The sequence below is a fragment of the Ceratotherium simum genome, chromosome 18 (assembly GCF_057802395.1).
Source record: "Ceratotherium simum simum isolate JZ-2026a chromosome 18, ASM5780239v1, whole genome shotgun sequence".
Taxonomy (NCBI): domain Eukaryota; kingdom Metazoa; phylum Chordata; class Mammalia; order Perissodactyla; family Rhinocerotidae; genus Ceratotherium; species Ceratotherium simum.
Window position 1 is genome coordinate 11,749,093 of NC_141917.1, and position 22,310 is coordinate 11,771,402.

At 39.0% G+C, this 22,310-nt stretch overlaps 1 protein-coding gene across 1 annotated transcript in view; it reads right to left on the reverse strand.

Moving 5' to 3' along the window:
* The window catches only part of DNAH5 (dynein axonemal heavy chain 5), a 271,398-nt gene that overhangs the window by 20,489 nt on the left and 228,599 nt on the right, over positions 1-22,310 (reverse strand). Inside the window, exons 66-74 of the mRNA XM_087443140.1 lie at positions 18,468-18,711; positions 17,346-17,460; positions 16,662-16,852; positions 13,840-13,961; positions 11,859-12,008; positions 6,269-6,514; positions 2,573-2,792; positions 908-1,113; positions 67-270 (exon numbers count right to left, since the gene is read on the reverse strand). Of these exons, the coding sequence (XP_087299266.1) occupies positions 67-270; positions 908-1,113; positions 2,573-2,792; positions 6,269-6,514; positions 11,859-12,008; positions 13,840-13,961; positions 16,662-16,852; positions 17,346-17,460; positions 18,468-18,711 (1,698 nt within the window). The remainder of the gene's footprint in view (positions 1-66; positions 271-907; positions 1,114-2,572; positions 2,793-6,268; positions 6,515-11,858; positions 12,009-13,839; positions 13,962-16,661; positions 16,853-17,345; positions 17,461-18,467; positions 18,712-22,310) is intronic.

Consider the following 22,310-nt stretch of genomic DNA (forward strand, 5'->3'; position numbering starts at 1 on the left):
AAATATTGGAAAGGTCAAATGGCTGCCGATATTTGCCCTATGCATAAAATTCTGAAGTTGACAAACCTGAATATAGTGAAGATAGTTATCCACCGTGCTGCATTTTGGAATATTATATCCTTGGTAAAAGCTGAAATCTGGTCCAAACATATTTTCACTGAACCAAACCTTAGCAAACGTGTTCAACAATCTCTTATCGTAGTCATCAGTGACTCTGCCTCCATATTGAATCTCCCCTATCATGTAGCGGATGGTGGTCCAGGAGACGCCCTGGGAAAATTTATAAAATAATATTGTAGAACCGACTACTATCTCATCCTCATTTTCCGTGCCAAATAACATCTATGTTCATTGTCATCGATGTCATTCATTCATTCATTCATCTATTCATTCTTCATCAGTAATGCGAAAAGTCCAGAAAGGAAATGAAATAGGCAAACACGAACATTACTCAAAGTTCGTGTTCATGATTTGAGGGAAACTCCCTGATGCATTCATACGTTTTCATACTTTAATTTCAAAGGAAAAAATGTTCATTTTTTGAGAATATTGAGGCAGTTCTTTAAAAAGCACACACTTCAAAATTAATCTAGACTCTTATTTTCATTTTTTAGGATTTTAAAAAACAAGTTTCCCCATTCAGTTTCCCCCCACCCCAACAGACCCTTTTAGGTTGTCTTATATGTAATGTCAACTTGCCTTTGAAAAATAAAAATATAATCAAAATTTGTCCATTTTTTACCTGAACTCAAGAGGCAAGTATGACCCAAGTTGCTATGATTTAAAGATTATGACTTTGCAAGCACAGAAAATCATCACTCTTACAGGATTTACCCCAAAGCTGGGCAGTCATGTTAGATCCAAGCCCACAATCCCCAGTGGCATGAAGCAGTGCACACAACAATACCTTTTTGATATCCATGTCATCTAAGTGGTTTTGGATGAACTGCACAGTGGCATTAAAGTCGGCTTGATTGAATTCATAGGGGATGTTCCACCCCAGGGGACCAAACTTCCGCCTCTCCTGGACCGTGGAGTGCAGGAAAGCCACTGCATACAGCATGGGCTTCCACTGGGCCACGGTGCTCACATCCAGCAGGTCTTGGCTCACACCTGTCATGGCCAGTTGGGTGAAAAATTGTGTCATCTCTCAAATATCTTTATTTTCTGTTATTTTTATGTTATTAATTATTTTTGTAAATTCCTGATATTAAACATCGCTTATCATGAATAATTTTTATCACATTCATATGACAATTATAATTTAACTTTTGGGTGTCTGGAGGGCATTTCTCTCTGAAAACTGCAAAGAGATTTGGGGAGTGAGGTCTTGCTAATATGGGTCAAGTTCCTGCTGATCTAACAAGATAATGTGGGGATAAAAATAGAGGTGGAAGAGTGATGGCAATAAATAAATACTACTACTACTGCTGATAATAATAATATATAATAAATGGAATAATTATATACATCATAATAATTATTATTATTTGGGGCATGTACTCAGGTTGAATACGCTTTTATACACTACTAATAATTTAAAATTAATTAGTATGGTTTATATAGAAGCCCACTGCAGTCTGACTATATGTCCCAAATAATTATGATTATTATATACGTATATATTATTATATATCTTTTCATTTGGTAATTTTTTTAACTGTCATGATCCTTCCACATCTATTTTATCCCCATATTACCTTGTAGATTGGCAGGAATTTGAGCCTTGTTAGCAACTCTAAAAAAAAATCTCTACAGATTTTTGAGATTGACATGTAACAATTATTATATTCATTATTATTATGAAGTACACTATTTTATTATTAAAGAATAAAATTTTATTAAATAAATTTTATTAAAATGTATTCCAATTGTCCCAGATAGATTTTATTGTCCCTATTTTGCATACAAAAAAATTGAAACTCTGGTTGTTTGAGTGACCAGCCACCAAGAGAACAAAGCATTTGTTCAGGAAGGACCAGAATTAGGATTTCTGACTTCGAGGTCCATGCTCTTTTCATGACCCCAAGTCCCAGACAGGAAGCTATGAAGCAGAGGAAGCAAAGGCAAGGAGAATAACCTCAGTCCCAGGTGTGATTGGAGGGGCATTCTCGTCTGGTTTGCGGCTATTGTTTGATTTCTAACTTAGCTAACATTCTGACATATGGCTTCATGAAATGAAAGCAGGCCATAATTTTAATACAGCCTCTCCTCTTGGAAGAGGCTACTGTCCTACTTTAGGTATGGAGCATGAAGACCATAAATGATGAAATTATCAATTTTAGATGTTAGCATGAAAAGGCAGGTGTCTGGCAGAGAACAGCAATATTGGGAAGTAGAGCAATATTGGGAAAATAGGAAAAATATAAGGTGGGAAATCCCAGCTCTGATGCCCTAACATTGCCAGAGTATATTCCACACGGAGCATGCCCAAGGGGTCTATCCCCTCCCATCATGTTAAATAATAGTACTATGTGCTATAATATCTCAGCCAATTCTGTTTTTATAATTTCTTTAAGAAAACAATTTAAGTACAAGAATCCCACAAACTTGGAAGTATTCCTTGACTTACCACCATATGTTCTTTTCAATCCTGCCCGGAGGCCCTGTGGAGGCTCATTGGCAAATTTAATGGACATCTGAAGGAGTGTAATGGGAAACTGCTTATGAACCTCAGTGGTCACCCATAGGCGGAAAGCATTGTGCACAATCTCAGTTTCTATAATTGTATCCATTAGCTCATCCATGAAATCGAGTCCCAGATGACAATTCTGCAGAAGGGCCCATCCTCCCTAAGTCAACAACAGTAAATGGAAATTAGGCTACTTTGTGTTTCACCCAGAGATTTAAATTAGTATGTTCTTTAGAAATTAAGTGAGGAAAATTTAATAGAAAACCACAATAACCACTTTAAATTAATCTAGGTCAAATCTAAGGATAAAATACTGTTTAACTGACATAAGATATATTTTTTTCTTGTTCCATGTATTTGTCCCACAGTATACTAGCACGCCAATCATAGTAATAATATATGGTAGGAGTTATGAAAATAACCAAAGTCAAACATAAAAAGAGATAACAATACTTCCAAGTAAAGATGGTTGATTGAAAAGATCTGTTGAGCTCAGCTCCCTCCCCCAAACTCCATGAAAACTACAGTGAAGGGACTTTTTTAAAGGCATGAACTCTTACGGATAAAGACAGTGAGGGTGAAAACAATATCAATTACATTTAAAATGGACTCAAGAAAGTGGAATTCGCAACTGGCATTTGGGGAAAGCTGAGACGCAGCCTATTTGTACTACATAACTCCCCAAACACTCAAGAACAGGTGACGAGAGGTCCCTCTGGAAGTGGAGTAAGAAGATAGGCTAACACAAGATTGCAAGTCCAGACCCCCGACATGTTCCTGGCTCTCCTAAAGCAAGATGGAAAGCCGATTTTCTTTGGACAGCAAAACAGACAGGGTTTGGAGTAGAGACATCACCATATTAAGGGTATAAGAATCTCACTGAAAACAGGTAAAAGAAAGTTTGGGGCTGGCCCCATGGTGTAGTGGTTAAGTTCAGTGTGCTCTGCTTCGGCAGCCTGGGTTTATGGGTTCAGATTCTGGGCACGGACCTAACCCACTCATCAGCCAAGCTGTGGTGGCAACCGACATAGAAAGTGGAGGAAGACTGGCACAGATGTTAGCTCAGGGCTAATCTTCCTCTGCAAAAATAAAATAAATAAACTTCAGCACATGAATTTTGAGACCTACTCCTCCCTTCTCCCACTGAGTTTCCCAGAATACTGGCAGCGGGGCATATATTCTCTAGAATGTGGAGGAACCTTCTCTGGGGAATCTGACCACTCTAAGAACAAGAGCCTTAGAAAACAATAAGCCATATCTTTCCTATAAATTATTCTATAAGCATAAGAAGTTTCCTTGCATAAAGCAACACAAGCAAAATTTTAGGTCATGCATTAATAATTTACTCAATATCTAATCTATAGAATATTTTTGCTAAAATCATCTACAATATCCAGATCATAATCTTGAGTTGTTTTCTTGACTCTGTAATTTTGGATCATCTAGATTTGTCTAGTGCAGCCTGAGTTATTTCTCTTTCCAAGAAACAAAGCAAGCACCAGATCAAAAATCTTAGTAGAGTTACACATAAAACTGATCATTTTGGAATTTCACACATTCCCTTATATTTTCTTCAGAAGTATAGAGCCCTGCTGAATAAACAAACTATCTAATTTTTGTCCTTTGAAAAATTTTATTGATACTGCCCAAAATTCAAAAAAAAAAAGAAATTAAATATAAAGCATAACAGCAAAAAGGCTTTAGTTGCTCTCTTGCATCCAGCACACAGGTGAATCCTCATCTAAGTTTCTTAGGTAATAACTTGGATGCTTCAGTCTTCACCCAGGGAATCCCTTAGCCAAGGTTGTTCTTGGGTACTGCCGCCTTCTGTACTAAAGGTTCTGTTGTTCTTCTTACTGGGTAGATCATCCATTTTGCTACTCTTGGGTAGTTGGTTCATTCTATCATATTGCCTCAAACCTTTCTTACAAACTTTTAAAAAACCTATTGTCTCTGACAAGTTATAAGCATGCTAGTAATAGGAAAAACATTTTTCATTTTACTTAAAATTAAACTACTAAACAGAAAACATGAATAAACTGAAGGCTAAAAATATCCCATTTAAATTCTAATTTAGTTGCCTGAAACTATAATTATTAGTTATGCAATTATTTATTTTAAATTCAAGTTAAATAAGTGCCCTATTAATGTTAGTGTTTTTGTTCCAAGTACAGTAATAGACAGAGGGAGAAATAGAGGAGAAGAGAGGAGGGCGGGGAGAGGAGGGAGGGGCCAGGATGGAGGCCCATCAAGCCTTCATGTTGAACCAGACCTGGGATTCTTAAAGATAGATGTATTTTTTCATCTCTGGACACAATTCAATCACACCCTTTCTGCCCTTTCCCTCCCAACTGCAAACTAAGTGCATCAGACACAGCATGGCACACGTGAGGGGCCCCTCCCTTTCACCAAAGCTGGGGGGAGGGTATGGCTTGGGATGCAAGTGCCTCAAGGTAAATATGGAGATTCTAGAACCCAGTGGGCTGAGTTCTAGACCAGGGGAAAGGGACCAGGAGGTAGCACAGTGGTAAGGTTCTAGATTCAGAAGCCAGGACCTAAAACTCAGTGATTTCATGGTGGGCTGAGCAGCTGGGGGTTGGGAGAATGAGAAACAGCCAGTTCTATCCTCAGTAAGGGGATTCCCTGGAGAGCACAGAAGGAGTCTTGAAACATGGGGGAGAGCTCAGTCTCAGGGAAGAAGTAAGGTCTGGTCCAGAAAAGTCCAGAAAGGGCCAGAGAGGCATCTAGACCAAGACTGCATTTTCTCCAGTATGAATGAGAAGCCAAGTGGTTCTGCCACCTTGCTAGGCCAAAGTGTGGAGGAAGAGGGGAGCAAGAGTGAAGGGATCCTCCAGGCAGAGCCAGACACCCCAGAAAAGGCTAGACCAAAGTAAATACGTGAGTGCCCTGTCCTGGAGCCCAAGTTCTGGAGTTGAAATGGAGGGCCTTCTGCATTCAATTAACTTGAGTCCATGAAAGTGCCCCAGCTCTGGCCTTGATTGTCCCTAGCAGGGACGCCATGTGGTTTCCAGCACTTAGAGGCTCCCACGCCAGGCCTGAGCATGACATGCTCTGTATGCTGTAGACTTTACAAGCCACAACGGGCTCCAGGAGCCCCACCCTGGAAGGCGACAGGCCAGGTTTCCTAAAACGTCGGGCACTGTCTCAGGGTAATCACAGATGCCTGGCCTCTGGGACAGGGGCCAGGCCTGGGGGACTCCAGGGCACAGATTAGGCATTCTGGAACCCAAGAAAGGTATGGCATTGTGGATTCTGGAGTGTTGGGGACTCCAAGAGCAGAGCTAAAGTGGCTGGAATATTTGGCAGAGGGGGCAGGGCTGTGAAAGCCACAGAGGTTTGGGATCTGGAGTGGGTTTAGCATCACGCGAACTGGTTGGGAAATAAGATGTTCTGGTTGGGTAAGTTTTCCATAGGTCGAAGCTCAGCATAAAAAGTTTTACACTGTATGTGTTTTTCCACGAAAATTTTCTAGAAGACATGACACTTTTCTCTACTTAGTAAACAGCATGCAGTACGTAAATTTAAACTCTTAATGATTCATAAGCTCTTTCCTGCATTGCTACTCCCTAACCTGTAAAAACAACAGCACAACACACAAGTGGACATTTGGCTCACATTCGCCATGGTCTGCTGTAAGAGCTTCCGAGCACGCGCTTCCTGGCCCTGGCCCATGGACACATAACGGGTGTCCATGCTTAATCTCCTCCCCAAGGCGATGATAGAACCCGCGGGGTCTGAGCCCATAGACAAGAGACAGATGAGTGGTGTCCTCGGATCAGATTCCTCCCACGTCTTTTCCAAGTCCAGGATGACCCCTTCTGCATAGTTCGCTCCCATGGAGTCCGCGATGTACTTGCGGGCCTGCCAAAAACAATACATGCGTCACCAAAACTAGTTCCAACTCCGTCATGGATATAACGCGGTGTGATTTCCAAAATTCAATTTTGCATATTATCTCAATGATGTCCACAGTAACCCTGCCAGTGAAATAGAGCTGAGAAGTCTTGTCTGTTTGAATCCCCACTCTGTAGATGGGGAGGCAGTGTCACTTGCCAAACTCACAATCATACCGTTAGAACCAGAAGCCAAGTTGGCTGACTCCTCATCTGGGATCTATAACAATACAATGGCTGCTTCCTGCTAGACATAAAAAATAAAAATATTAGGCAATTCTATTATTTAGAATGCTTTGAGGGAAATGTATGCATTCGAATAATCAAGTAAGCAGCACAATGTCTGGAATTTAATGGGTACTTATCAAATAAATAATTACTGAATGACCACTTACTGAATGAAATTTATTGGATACTTATTGAATGAAAGAATGAATTTTTTAAAGATTTAATCCATAAGTTTTCTCCTAATCATTGTCACCATCCCTTTCCGTTTTTGGTTTATCCCCTTTACTATTAATTTTTTCTTTTTTTACTTAAATCCATGCTCACAATATCACAGACTTTGTCAAGTACATTATCAACTATATAAAAATATTTCTAATAACAACATAGTCCTTTTTTCAAACAAGGTAAAGAATTATTATTTATTTTTCAACAAATACTATTGTGAGTATGACCCTTGGTATAAATTCTCCCCCTGGTAAATAATTGGATTCCCTCAAAAAATTTTTTTTCTTCCTATTCTGATATCTTCTCCACCCCAAGGGGGTAAAACCCAAGTTTCTCTCCTCAGTGGGATTCCCCAGAAGAATCATTCTCACATAATAAGCAGAGTCCAGCTGTGGGTGCAACATGACCCGTAATCTTTCCAAGGGCTGGGTAAGCGAGCCTCCCCACTCCCATTCCTAGAGAAACACAAAACAGCTGTAGGCAGGACTTCCCTTAAATCAGAGAAGCTTCAGATAGACCTGGACCAAAGAGGAGGTGGAGATGGTTAAACTGTTGTCTTTGACTTAAAAACATCCAGAGTTTGATTTCAGTCAGTAATATAGGCTCTTCCTCCACTTTGAGTATCTAGCTACACTCTATATATCCTCAAAGTTATTGCCATACCCCAGGTCTCTGATATTACAAATTAGGATGATGTCCCCCACTCATGTTTACCATCTTTGCAGGTTAGAGTGGGAGGGTAGTGGCTACATAAGCGAATCTTCCAGCTTACCTCTCTATCTCCTCTCGAATCTTGGCAAAAGGCGAAATGGGTGCCAGCTGTCTAGACTGTTGAATGCCCAGAGTGTTTCTCCTGATTCCTTCTGGTTTGTGGACATTCCCCAAACAATCTTTATCATCCACATCACGGGGTAAAGGATCTCTTTTCAAAGTAGTCTGCCATGAAATACCCATCTTCCCCATAAGAATGCAAAGATAAAGATGTGCATTCCCATTCCCTAAACTCATAGTAGCTAATTCGGAAAGGGTTTGGCCATTTTGCTATGGGGTCCCTTCTCCTTCTTTCAAGTCATAATCCCTCCCCATAATGTTCAGGCCACCACATCAATGGCAGATTAAGAGGCATGCCAATTTGGTAAAGTGTACAGGTTTTCCTGCCTTGGCAATTATCTCTAGATGACTTTGGGGAAAGGCACCCCACCCGGCCTCCCAAAGGTCCAAGAAGCGGCAGTTGGGGCCCCGGCTGGCAGTGTTTGGCCAGTGGCAATGAAAGAACCCTCTGGTGCATGGGCCCCCCACTCACGGAGATGATCGCCCATTCCTCACTTCTTTACTAGCTTCATTGCTTGGGAGAAGTTCTGATGAGGTGGACTTCAGTCCAGTTGAATTTGGAGCACAGGATGCCATTTATTTTTGTATCTCAATATTTCTTCTAGATTGGCCACATCCAGTATCAAATTCTCTAACCTAAGTATAAATGCCTGCACATTTTTTCTGCAGGCCTCTGACATGTTCTTTGGCTTCTCTAAAAGTCTTCTCTAGGTGTGCATTCAGTCACAGTCATTGAGGCAGTGTGCTTTGTGATCAGGAAGGACTTCAAAGGCTGGATGCTTAGGCATTCTACAAGTTTCATTCTCAGCCACGGGTACTTGCCAGCACTGCAGCATCTCTATAATGTACCTCATCAAGATCCAGGTGCTTTCCACTCTGGGAGAGTGAGGAGTTCAAAGTGGCCAATACTGCCATAGAACTCAGCATTGACCCAACATGGACATCACCATCCACGTTATGAGCTAACATGCTCTGTTGCATACATCAGGGGCCAGATGGTAAATATTGTAGGCTTTACTGGCCACACAATCTCTGTTGCAACAACTGAACTCTACCATTGCGGCACAAAAGCAGCCATAGATAGTCCATAAACAAATGAGCATAGCTATGTTCCAATAAAACTTTATAGTCACTGAAATTTCAATGTTATATAATTTTCAAATATCACAAAATATTATTCTTCTTGTGATTTTTTTCAGGAATTTAAAAATCTGAAAACCATTCTTAGCTCACCAGCTGAACATATACATGCAGTAGACCAAATTTTATTAGTGAGCCCTAGTTTGCCAATCCCTGTAATAGACTATGGGGAAGTCTATTTTGCAATTAATGGAAATTATGACTGAAGATCCTTTCTGGGGATAAAATTCTTGTTCCTGGGAAAAAGACATTTTCTAATAGGGTAACAGCCATTGGTTTAAACCGTGTCCAAGTTTAAGTGTTGTAATGAGTCTGCGGCACAAATACATATTATGTGAGGATACTCGACCATTCCAAATAAGCCTGCAATGTAGTGAGCATGGAAAAAAAGCATGTGTGTGCTAGAAAGAGTATGTGCTACAAAGAGTGCATTTCTCCATTTTATAAAACTTAAACTCCAATCCAACACCCTGCACTGAGCAAGTAACAGCAAATAAACTAGTTTTAGGACTTTACAGCTTACAGGGTGATATGAAAGCACAAAACAGATTATTCTTGCAGGAATATATCAGGGAAGGCTCCCTCATGAAAGGAGCATTTAAGGTGATGCTGGGATGATGAGTGGGATTTATCTAGACAAAGAGGACAGCTAGGCAAGTCAGAGTGGTGAGCATTTCATGCAGAGAGCACATACGCAAGACCTTGAAGTAGAAAAGAGCAAGTCACCAATTGGGGACAGAAAGACATCCAGTATAACCCATGTAAGATCCCAGTGTGGGCCAGCCAGGCTTCTGCACAGCCTGCTGATCTATAAAGAAAGCTAACACCTCATTCGCATGAATGGAAATAGAGTACCACATTTTCACAGGTTACTCTTCACACAACCCTGAAGAACATTTTTGTCCCAATATCTGGTCCCAATGACACAGACTCAATCTTTGAGTCGGGGGAAAAAACTGAACAAATAAACCTCTTTACCTGTTCTGACCTCTCTTTGTTGAGTATTTTTGAGACACAAATGTGTATGTAGCATGAGATGCCCTCTGACGGTGTGTCATTCTTGCAGTTGAACGTCCCCTGATGTGGGTAGTCATGCTCAGCGAAAATGCTGAGAACAAGCCTGATGCTGCTTATGGGGAATGGGAATTGAATGCATCAGCACTGCCGACCTCCTAATATGCTTCCAAGAAAGTATCTGGTTGAAAATCACCAGGAATCAAAAGGAATCTAATGCGAGAATAACAACTTCAGAGGAGAGAACATTTTTCCAGAGGAGTCTTCCAGACCTTGTTTAAGACTTGGGTGTTATCAAAAGGGTCATATTAAGCCATTAAAGGAATGGAATAATCACATTTCCATTCCTTTTAGAATATGAAGGATGGACTAGAGTGGGCAAGAATGGACTACAGGAGCCCACTTAGGAAGCCATGGCTGTCATCAGTCTATGGATGACACAAGGCAGGATGCAGATGACAAAGTAACAAAGGAGTGGGGGAGACTTAAATTTCAGCATTGAACCAAAGGAAGTGTTACGGGTTAAAAAAGTGGAAAAGGGAGGGAAGGAGGGAGGGAGGATGGAAGGGAGGAAGGGAGGGAGGAAGGAGGGAAGGAGGGAAGGAGGAAGGAAGGAAGGAAGGAAGGAAGGAAGGAAGGAAGGAAGGAAGGAAGGAAGGAACAAAGGAGTGGGGGAGACTTAAATTTCAGCATTGAACCAAAGGAAGTGTTACGGGTTAAAAAAGTGGAAAAGGGAGGGAAGGAGGGAGGGAGGATGGAAGGGAGGAAGGAAGGGAGGGAGGGAGGGAGGAAGAAGGGAGGGAAGGAAGGAAGGAAGGAAGCAAGCAAGCAAAGAGGAGAAAGAGAGAGAGAGAAAGAAAGAAAGAAACTAAAAAAGGGAAAGCAACTACATGACCCTTCTATACTGCCCTTAAATAAGGCAATTGTTTGACAACTCATTTGGGTAGAATAAAAGTAATAAAGTTGGGAAGAAAAACTGAAGGAAGGGTGATCTCAGTGCCCTGAGTTGCCAAACTCATTTTTCTTTTCTCAGTAAATCATTGAAGCTAGTTGTTTTCATGATTTCACAGTACCTAAGTGGACTTGGAGGTAGTTACTCCATACGTTTTTAATGCTCCCTCTGGAGAGTGACAGGAAAAACTTCCTACATTCTATTACAAACCCAGCCTATTGTTACTCCATGGTTTATGTGAAGAAGCCCTTAAGGAATCAACCTATGCTGAATATTAGAGTTAAATTTTTAATTGTGAAGGCAAGACTCAACAAATCTTTTTAGTGGGTAAATTTCCATGATGGTAGACCAGCAGATTAAAAGTCTTTGAAAAGATGGATCTTCTGGAGGCAGGATTTACATTTCAACCACATGTAAAATTTTAGGCCAACCTACTTTCTTGCACCGAGGGTTGTGACATGTTCTGGGGAAATGACTACGGGTTTGGGAATGCTACACTTCCCTCTAGTCTATGTCTCCTCCGTAGTACCTTCACATTCTTCCTATTAAAGAAACATTATTTTATTACTAGCAAAATGGAGCAGCCATATCATTTTTGAGTTAATATAAAAATGATATGGAAGAACAATACATTACTTTTATGTTATACTTATATACCCACCTTAAAAACATGGTTTTCTCACTCATTCTTATTGCACCATTTAGACCAAGTGATTATTAAATCACTTAGCGCAAATGTATATACCTCGGTAAGTTTACTTTTTATTTACTTTTTCATTTTTCACATTTGCCTTGCTAGAAAATTACATAGAAGCCTACAAGAAAATTCTCATTGGGATTAATATTTTAAATATTTCTTTAAATTTAAAAGAAAATTCTCCTTTAAAATATTCTTCTATTCTTTTTAATATGACCTTTTTACCTGGGCAATGGTTCTGTCAGGACACCAGGATCTGATAAGGAGAAGACGTCTAAAGCAGTCAAGAGATTTATCATAGGCATTTGGAAGAGGTTCCTCCTCAGGGTTTTCCTTATCAAACCATATTTTCCACATTTTCTCATTTCTTGATATCTGAAATACCAGGGGGTAAGAACTATTTCACACCACAGAAAAATATTTCAGTAATAGTTCACAGATATTTTTCATCAAACCTTCTGACCATTCCAGACATGTGTGAGTGATGTCCTTTGATATTTTTTAAGTGTTATATTCCAGTATAGTTATATTCTAGTATAGCCAAAAAGTTTGAGAGTTTAAAATCAAACTTGCATGATTTGCTCGTGATTTGCTCTAAAGTCAGTCTGTATCAACTCTAGCCTATAGCTAGCTTTCAAACTAGGGAGAGTCCTGGGGTGTTTAATTTCTTCTACACCTTTGTGGTATAAAAACAAATTTATAAAGAATAAAGAAATCAATGGAAACTCATCTTCATTATTTTAAGGAAATCTGATTTTCTCCATGAAATCCTTTCATGATCAGGAAGCAAATCTCATTCACTTACATGTCGTCATTTCCCAGGACCACTCTTAGAACAAAAAAATACATTTAATACATTCTTATTATTGAATGAAGTTTTTTGGTCAATACTCTATTAATCTAGAGTAATTTGAAATATACCATTTAATATCATCATCAAATGAATAATCAGACACTTGCTTCCTTTAGGCAGTTGATAAAGGAAAAGAACACAGTCCGTTATCCTTTGGAACTTAAAAAATCAAAGAGAGATGAGCATTACATGGGAGAGCATCTCAAAAACATAGAACAAACAAATAATGTCTGCAGATAAACACAATCTTATGTTCTCTGGTACATTCCCTTTGATTAAAGCCCCAAGAGTATTTCTTGAGGTCTAATCAAAGAAAAAACCATTCAGGTTTGTATTTAGAAAGTATCATGTAAGAATAAAAAATAATAACCTCCTTCAGTCATGAAAGACTACATAATGTGGAGGGATTGCAGGCATAACATGTAATCTCCAGGAGATAGCAACTTCAATAACAGATAATGGTCTGGGAAAAGGGGAATAAGCCAGAGTGCATTAAAATCTTCCAAATGAAAGTTATTTAACCCAAAAGAATGGTTTGTACTCTAATTACATGGTAATCACCAGTTGTAAGCCAAAATATAAAAATATAGCAGAATTTAAGCTTCTGGTCAGCTTAAACCGGGAAAGTCAAGAACCAGCCTTAGGACACTTTCTGGTCAAAAGGAAGCCTTCAACTTGTAGCTGAATAAAGCCACCTCGTTATCAATGTGATTTCTCTCTGATCATCCAATTTTCAAGAACCTATTTCCTGGCTTGTCCCAATTCAACTCTCTATACCCAATTTCCATGATCCCAACACATACACAATTGATGGGAATTGACTGATTATGCAAGAAAAATAACTTCTAAAGAGAAGAGGCCAAGTGTTTGCATTCATACCCAGATGCCTAGCTAAGGCAGGAGAATGGGAGGAGCAGGAGAGGAAGAAGACGAGATGGAGGGACAAGAGGCAAGGAAGGATAGCTAGCGCTTAGGGGCAAGCTGTTCATATTTCTTTTCATTTAATCTCTAGAAAAAAAGCAACAATTCCTAAGTACACCTAATGATTTAATCTACTTGAATCTACCAGTTTTTCTACTTGTAGATCTCCAATTGGTGATACTGACATACGGCCCAGGATAGCCCTAGTTAAACTTTCTGCGCAAATAATTTCTTCCTGCAAGACTGGTGTGCAATGGGTGAAGTATGCTTTATCAGAGTGTGAGCGAGCTGTGAGGAAGGTCAAGCACAGGTAACACCATTTTAAGAGTGACAATATTAAGAAATCTCTCTCTTTCACAAATATTGTAGCTAGTGATAAATCAGAAAGGTGCTCACGGTCATTATCTTATGTTTATTCAAAGCACAAGTTACCTGATCAAGGATATCTGAAAACTGTCTAAGTTTGCTGAGTTCCACCAAATTCAGCCAGGTCATGTCCAGGATCCATTTAGATGGCTTAGGAGGACAAGCTTTAAGGTCCAATGAGGCACCACCTTCCAAATTAAACACATAAAGTTATCAGATTTTTCTTTCTTTACTGTAAAACATCTATTTATAAAAACTTTTGCTTTAACTATTTTAATTTCAATTATTTTACTACCTTGACATTTATTAAGCTCAGAAATATAAATCATAGTGATGAACAAACTTTAAAATTTAGTAAAGGAATAAATGATTTTAGAAAAACACATTTAAGAATCAGTAATATAGGTTTGGAGCCAAGAAGATGCTGGATTCTGTCCTAGCTCCACCTGGCCAAGGTCTGGGTTATCTGTTTGAGCCTCTGTTTCCAAATACGTAAAATGGGAATAATTAAGCCTGGGTATTGTGATGATGATAGAATGACAGAAAATATATGTGTAAAGCACACAGAACAGGATCAAGAACACATCAGAAGGTCAGTGAATGAGCACCTATTGTCAATATTAAGAATTGCCCAATGTTGGCACAAGCTCATTTTAAGCAGAGAATTTATCTAGAAATGTTAGTATCACTACACATGCTTGAAGGGTTCTCTTCTATAAATCAGTATATTATTTACATCCATTTTGAGCACACTCCAAGGGCCCTGTGCTATATCACTTACATTTGGTCAATCTAACCACAGCAAACATCTCCACTGGGTACTGACTGCTATCTTTTTGCTGATGATTTACCTAAGTTCACGTAACTCATATAACTCTCACAGCACCATAAAATAAATGACACCTTAAAAATGTTATTCTTGCCCATCTCAGAAAACCTAAATGTGTGAACAATCATATTTTAAGTCAAAGAAAGAGTCAGTAAGTCATCTATAGGATAAAATATGTTGTTTAATAAATAACATCTATTAAAGTGTTTCAGGGAAAATATGCTGTAAGTATAATTCTTAAAAGGATATAACCAACCCACTGGGCTACTTTTAAAATCCTTTTCTGAACAGAGGAGATCATAAACAAATAATACTCAAGCTATTTATTGAGCCGATCTCTACTTCATCCAGGCATCATGGATCCCATTAAATTGCTATCTTTTGCCAAATCCATCTTAGTATATTTCCAACAAGGTAAGTGTGGCCTTGAAGCCATTTCAATGAAAATATTAGCTCATAAAATCAAAACAGATTGCTTTAATGCCAGGGAGCAGTTAAAGACCTAAGGACAATGGCATTGTGTTGAAAAAGGTCACACCAACTTCCATGGAGACTGTCCATTTTCCAACAAATTGAAAAGAATAAGGTATTCACCAGGTGTTTAGGGAGAAGCTATTTATGGAAAGGAAAGGGTGTTCCCTGCAACCAAAGCATCATTCATTGTTTAGTTGAGGGTAACTGTGACACGAATATCTTGCCTGCCTTAAAGGTATACAACGGGCCACAAACAATGATTGTAATGGTGGTTGGCATATTCCTGGGTAGTATAGCACCAGATTAGATGGACTCCAGATAAATAAACAGCTGGGATAGGAATAATTCAAAATAAACTCTCAAGATGATTGAGAATTATGCCAGTCCCTTCATTTCTCAAACCCTTGCTTTGGGAAAAAGTGGGTTTAAATTTTTGCCATAATACTTTGTAAAAATGATACGTGCTTATAATGAAAGATGTATACATTATACCACACAGTCACAAAGTGTCATAGCTAAGGCAGACTTAGAAAGTTGTCTAGGCTGATCTTTTTGCATCTTAGAGTAAATTAAAAGACCAGTATCAAAACACTATGGCTATCTAAATAACATTTTTGAACAAGAGATTTTAAATTCCTTACAGAGGGAGTTCATGTCATTGGGTAGCTCTCACCAACATAACTAGCAAAGGACATCTTACAACCTAACTATGTTCCAAAGTTTCCTCTGAAAGTCTGTTTCATAAAGCAGCATTATATTGCTGTTGAATGCCAAAGGCCCACAGAAGCCTGCCCAACCTATGCAAGCCTCAGACTAATTGAAACAAACTAAAATACTAAAGATAATATGACAATGCTTATCATTTGCTGAGCATATTCTATGTTCCAGGGTTTACATAAACTGTGTGAATTCTCAATAATCCTGTTACGTAGATTTGACTATCCTTGTTTTATAGATGAGAAAACTGAGGTTTGAAAAGGTTAAATAACCTGCTCAAGACTATTCACCAAGAAAGTGGCAAAGCCAGTATTTTCACTTAGAGTCTTCCTGACTCTAAATCCCACGTTTGTTATCATTATGCCAAACTATAACACGCTTTAAGTATTCCAACCAGACCTGGATGCTATGTTCAATGTCATTTCTTTCAATAGTCTTCCTCTAAATGCCCCCAGGACCAGCGCCCCCTGCCCACTTGTCTATCTCTCAGGCAGGCCTACCCCGTTAGAGATCCCATTAAATATCCCATTTAAAATCTTACACCTCCCCCACTCCACACTACCTGTAACTCCCCACCTTCCTCACCCTGTTTTGTTATTTCCATAGCGATTACTAGCTTCTCACATACTACATAATTTACTTATTGTTTTATTATGTATCCCAAGTGTCTATTCTGTGTCCCAGCACACAGCAGGTTCTCGATAAATACCCATTCAATAAATGAACAAATAAAATATCTCATGTTAATGCAATCTTCAATGAAATGCAAGGAAACTGTTATAGCCAGAAAAAAAAAATACTGCAGAGGACCTTCACAATAATTCCTACATCTGCACCTGTGTACAAAACTTTCTATTGTTATATTGACCTTTGATAAGAGTGAGAAACTCTTCATGCTTGACTCGGTTCCTCTGGATGTCAATCTTCAGGGTAAGAAGCAAGGTGAACAGGAATTTGTGCTCCTCATACAACCCCCGGGCGGTGTATTTATAAACCTCATAGGTCATGTGCTCGATGATATTAGCAATCCTCTTGCTTGTAATTGGGCTCTTGACAGACCTGGAGGAGAGAACATTTACATCAGGCTTATCCCACTGCCTTTTTCAATTGTCCATAAAACAACATCGTTAATGGAGAATAAGTAAATTTGGAGGACCAATTCTTATTTTTTACACATCAAGAGTAAGCCTCCTAAATCTAAAATAACAAGCATTCTCTCAACACGAAATAACATAACAGGATCCTAATGTTGTCTAAATCAATTTCACCCGCAGGGCATTATCACTCACAACAATGTCTTGGGGAATTTTCTTGTTTAACAGAATCACAAGAAACCAAAGGAATCAATCAATGAATGAAGAGTTGGGAGAGCTTTCTCTGAGCATAACATGACAAATGAGAATGATTTGTTAACACACTGGTAATTACACTAATCTTAGATTACAAAAGAAAAAGACTTTTAGTAGCAAAGAGAAAGGAATTTGTTAACATAATGTCATCATTCTAGCCCACAGATATAGAATTCAGCTCAGCTTCCTGAGTTCAGACGTACCTGGCTAAGGAAAGGTCAAACAAGCCGAGAAACTGACGGAGCGAAGTCTGATACATCTCATTAACCAAGCGCATCTCGGTGATGAGAAAGTAGAGGATGCTGCCCCGTGTAGCCACTAAAAGACAAAGAGCAAGGTTGCAGGGTGCTATGACGGTGGAAAATAAAAGACCCATGCACATATCAGCCTAAACTCTAAATGAAAACCACAATTTTTACTTTTATGTCTTCTTAATGACTATCGACCAGCAATGGGAGTCGAGAGAAATGCTCATGTATATATATTTAATTCTTACAAACATTGTGTAAGTAGTCTGCTATGTGTGTTTATCAAATGGTCACTTTCCATTTTAGAATTTCTAAATCTCTTATAAAAATTATTTTACTGTTTTTTATAATAAAAGTAGAAAAGACAACCAAAGGGATAGCAAAGATTATCCTACCCAACAAATTGTGTCGGCATCGTAAGGATCTCATTCTTAAGCTCCGTGAAGAAGCCTTGACTAATCTGGGCCTCAAGTTGGCAAAACAAGGCATCGCAAAGACGATGCTCCTGACTCTCCATCAGTAGATGATATTGTTTTGATTATTTTTCCAGGAGGAATGATAAATTACTAAAGGAAATGGAATTCTTTCAGCAGGTTCCTCTTGTAACCAATGAACAACATTGATTTGCAAATTGGTGGATAAGACTGAAGAGGTCCCGTGAGACCAGAGAACCATCTTCCTAACACAAAGACTACAAATAAAAGGCTGGTTCACCATTACCAAATGACAAACAACTAGTGCACAGCCCTAAAATGTTGCAGTAATTCCTCAGTTTTCACTAATTTGTACTTAGATGTTCTTTAAAAATTCTCCCTCCTTACTTTCTAGTTTAAAAATAAGTTCATAAGAACCTTAAAGGATTTGCCAGCTATAAGGAACTACAAGCACCTAGAAAATTTACACCATTATAAAATTTTTTCATCTGAATATTACTGAATATTTCCCAAAGGGAACATAAGTGGCCACCCCACCTCACACGGTCATTTGCATAACGTCCTTACTTCCTTCAGTTTCTCTCATTTTCTTTCTTTCTTCCTTCATTTCCCTGTGACATTTGTCTTTCATTATCAAACTCACCAGGTCTATATTCCTCCCGGGCTGAGTTAATTTGAATTTCTGTCTCGGCCGAAATTTCCAACTTCTGTGTCACCTCCTCGGCTGTCTTTTTTGTGTTACTCAGCACAACAATGAGACTCTCATCTTCCACCAAGGACCCCTGGGTACTGGTCAGGCGGTAAAGCAAATTATCTTCTAGCTCCTTCATCCTTCTTTTGTTTGCAGTTACATCTTCCATAAGATGAGTTCTTTCTTTCTCCAGTTCCTGTTAATTTGCATAAATATATTGTCTTCCTTAATTAACAATTATTGTTTGACCACTCCTTAAAAAGTGAACCTACAGGGCTGCTCGAAAGCTCCTGGGCTGTACTTGTTATATTTGACTGCAGGAAATATGGACATCAAAATAAGAGGAGGAGAACTGATGGAGGAAAGAAGAACTGGCGGCAAACGACATGAAATTGGCTAAAAATATTACCAGTATGCCCTTTACCATCTATTTATTTCCTAAAGTCAAATCATTTTAAGTGACTTTTGTGATTTAAGCTTGTTTCAAAGGTGAAAAATATTTGAAAATATATTGAAATATATTTGAAGACCAATATATATGTCTCGGATTAAACACACTTACTTCTGTTTAGTTTCTTGTTTACAAGAGCCCTGTTGTTTGAATGAGATTACCTTCAACTTGCTAGTTGAAAAAGTATCACTTCTGTGAAAAGCAACTGTCTAAAGAGTTAGGTAGGCCATCTGTGCTGCTCCTGCAGGTACCTTCCAATTAAAAAATCATCTTAGCTTGAAAAGGTGCTGTGCACTCCAAGAGAAGTAAAGTTCTGTATCTTTCCAAAAGGACCTTTATAGGTAGCTGGGGAGAGAATGGCTCTGGAAGATTATTGTCCTTGTCGGCTATTTCTTCCTCTTGGTAGTTTGGAGAGGCAGAGACAGTGGAAGAGAAGGAAAGAAAAGATGAGGCTGGTGAAGGTGGGTAAGGAGGAAATGGCTATGACACGGAACACACCAGAGGAAGCGTGAAGCCCAGAGGCTGGCAGACAACAGGGCAGATATGCTCCTGGCACCAAGTCAAGTTGTGCATGAAAGTCAAATTGTTTTAGGAGAGATTCTAACTTTGAAGCTAAAAAAAGAAACAAAAAGAATTTTGAGAAGAAAGGACAATGAGTAAATAGTATTTAAAAATTTGAAAAGAAATATACATTAGCGAGTTCACTTGAAAAGCTTTCTAAATATAGTGTCCATTGACAAGGTATCTATGCTTAGCCACATTAATAAAATAATGCACATTTTGGCATAAATACAAAATGGGAAAACTAGGGTTAAATGCAGGTGACTTCAACAATAAAATCACAGGAAAGCATTGTTGGTAGTTCCGGTTGTGATTTGGTGCAGCCACCTGGGCAGGTGGTACCAAGCTCAAATTTCTAGAGCACTTCAGAAAGGTAAATATTTGACTGGGTATTCTGAATATGGTGCAGTAGGTTTTATAGATTCTACTCTCAACTGACAGAACTAGAAACCTAAAGTTATGCAGTGATGAATCATAAGAAATCATATAAAATACAATGGGATTACTCATTAATAACATAATTAATTAGGTGACTTACCTTTGTTCTGATCCAGAACTCACACAAACATCAAGGGAAGGGAGAGGCCACATGTAGCCAAAACTGCCATTGCTGATTGCTACTCAAGTTATTTCACTTTAGTGCTTAATACATTTACTCATTTTAGGACTTTCTTTTTGAATATGAGAAACTTCTCCCCATAACTACCCCACAAATTATGTCTTGTTTCAAACACTATCAATACGCTGATAACTCCCACACTCATATCTCAGCTCTTCATCAGCTCCAGATCACACACCCTTCCAATGTCTCCACCCGAACACCTAAGAGATGTCTCCTACCAGCACCATCAGCAAAATGGAACTTCTGATCTGATCCCTGCAAACTTGCCCCACCCCGGCCTTCCCCATCCCAGCAAACAGTCACCCCATTCTTCCAACTGCTCAGGCCAAAACTTCAGAGCCCTCCTTCACAGCTTCCTTTTACTCAAACCCCACATCCCATTCATCACCAAATCCTATCATCTCTACTTCAGAAACAGGTTCAGAATCTAATCATTTCTCACCACTTCCACTTATCCAATACCCTGCTCCAAAGTACGATAACTTCTCCTTTAAATTATAGGATCCAAACAGGTCTCCCTGCCTCCACTCTCACTCCCCATAGTCTATTCCCAACCCAGCAGTGAGAATGATGCTTTGAAACACACCTCCTCTCTCCAAACCCTCCAAAGACTAACCATCCCACTCAGAGTAAAAGCTAAGACCCTTACCAAGGCCTGTGAGGCTCCTTCTTTATTTTGCTCTAGCCACACACAGTCTTCCCTAAATCAGTAGTTTTCAGTAGTCTGGAGCAGGGCCCGGGAATTTGTACTTCTAACATATTCCCAGTTGATGCAATGTTGCTACTCCTATTCCGGGCACCACGCTTTGAGACACAATGCCTTGAACATATAAAGTACTCTCCTGCCTCAGGGTCTTTGCACTGGCTGTTGCTCTGTCAGGCCTGTTCTCTCAGATAACCCACTCCCTCCTCTCCTTCAAGTCTTCCTTAAATGTTACCTTCTCAGTGAGCCCCACTTTCACCACACTGTTTAAAATCACAGCCCACTACCTGATTCCCTAGCTCTCCCTCTTAATCCACTCTATGTCTTTCTTTTTAATAGCATTTACCACTTTCTAACATAACACACAATTTACTTATTAGTTATGCTCCAAGAATTTTTTGATTCATTGATACATTCTCCAATTCTTAGCACAAGCCTGGTACATAGTAGATTCTCAATTAATATTGTGGAGTGAATGATTAAATGCTATACCCATTTCAAACGGATAAACTGAAACACATAGTGAACTAGAAAATCTAGTCATGTTTAGTGCCAGAAATAGACATGAAAATTCTCACAGTAACTGAAAACCATGAAGTTAAGATTGTGGTAACAAAATTGCATGAAGGCAAAGAGCAAAGACCGCTGGCCTCTTCTGCATGTTCCAACTAGTTAATCACCACTGGTTGAACAGTTATGGTGGGTAGAACCCTATCACGGTCCCAACTCATGCTCTGAGACAAGTGAGTCAGGTCTGGGGACATTCTAGAAAAGAAAAAAATCCCTCTTTAAGCTAAACAAAAGCTGAGAATTTGCATTAATTCTGAATTCTTTGGGATGTAGCAACTCAAGCAAAACCTGCTCTTCTCATCTTTGCTTCCATCTGTTATTTGGTTACATTTGAAAACTTCCTTAGTGGTTATTTTAATTCATTTATTCACTACATAGGAATCTCAAATTTGAAACAATGTAGAAATTAGTACAAACAAGTGACATTTAATGGCTCCTATAAAATTCCTCTCCATAAGCAGTTATAACAAAAGCATTCACACTATGGTTACACTAGGAAATAAAGTGATAATAAAATTAAAGGGAAAAAATTCAAATATTTTTTATTGCCATATTCCTAAATTTCACACACTATTGTTTTTGAGTTCCAAAAGGTGAGCCTTACAAAAGTCCTCATTCAGCAGACAGGTAAGGGGAGGAATGTAAAGCACAGGGAAGAGGGAAGGTTTTGATGTCACGGACACATGTTTGAATCCTAACTCCCAGAACTTAGAAGCTGCAAGACCTTGGCCATGTTACACAACTCTATAAGCCTCAGTTTCTTCATCTGCAAAATGGACACAAAAAAAGCTCAGAGAGTGATTGTGAGGATATCACCAGAAAAGCAGTTAAAACAGTCACTGGATCATGACAGCAGCTCAGAATGTGTCTCTTCCCTTCTATCCCCTC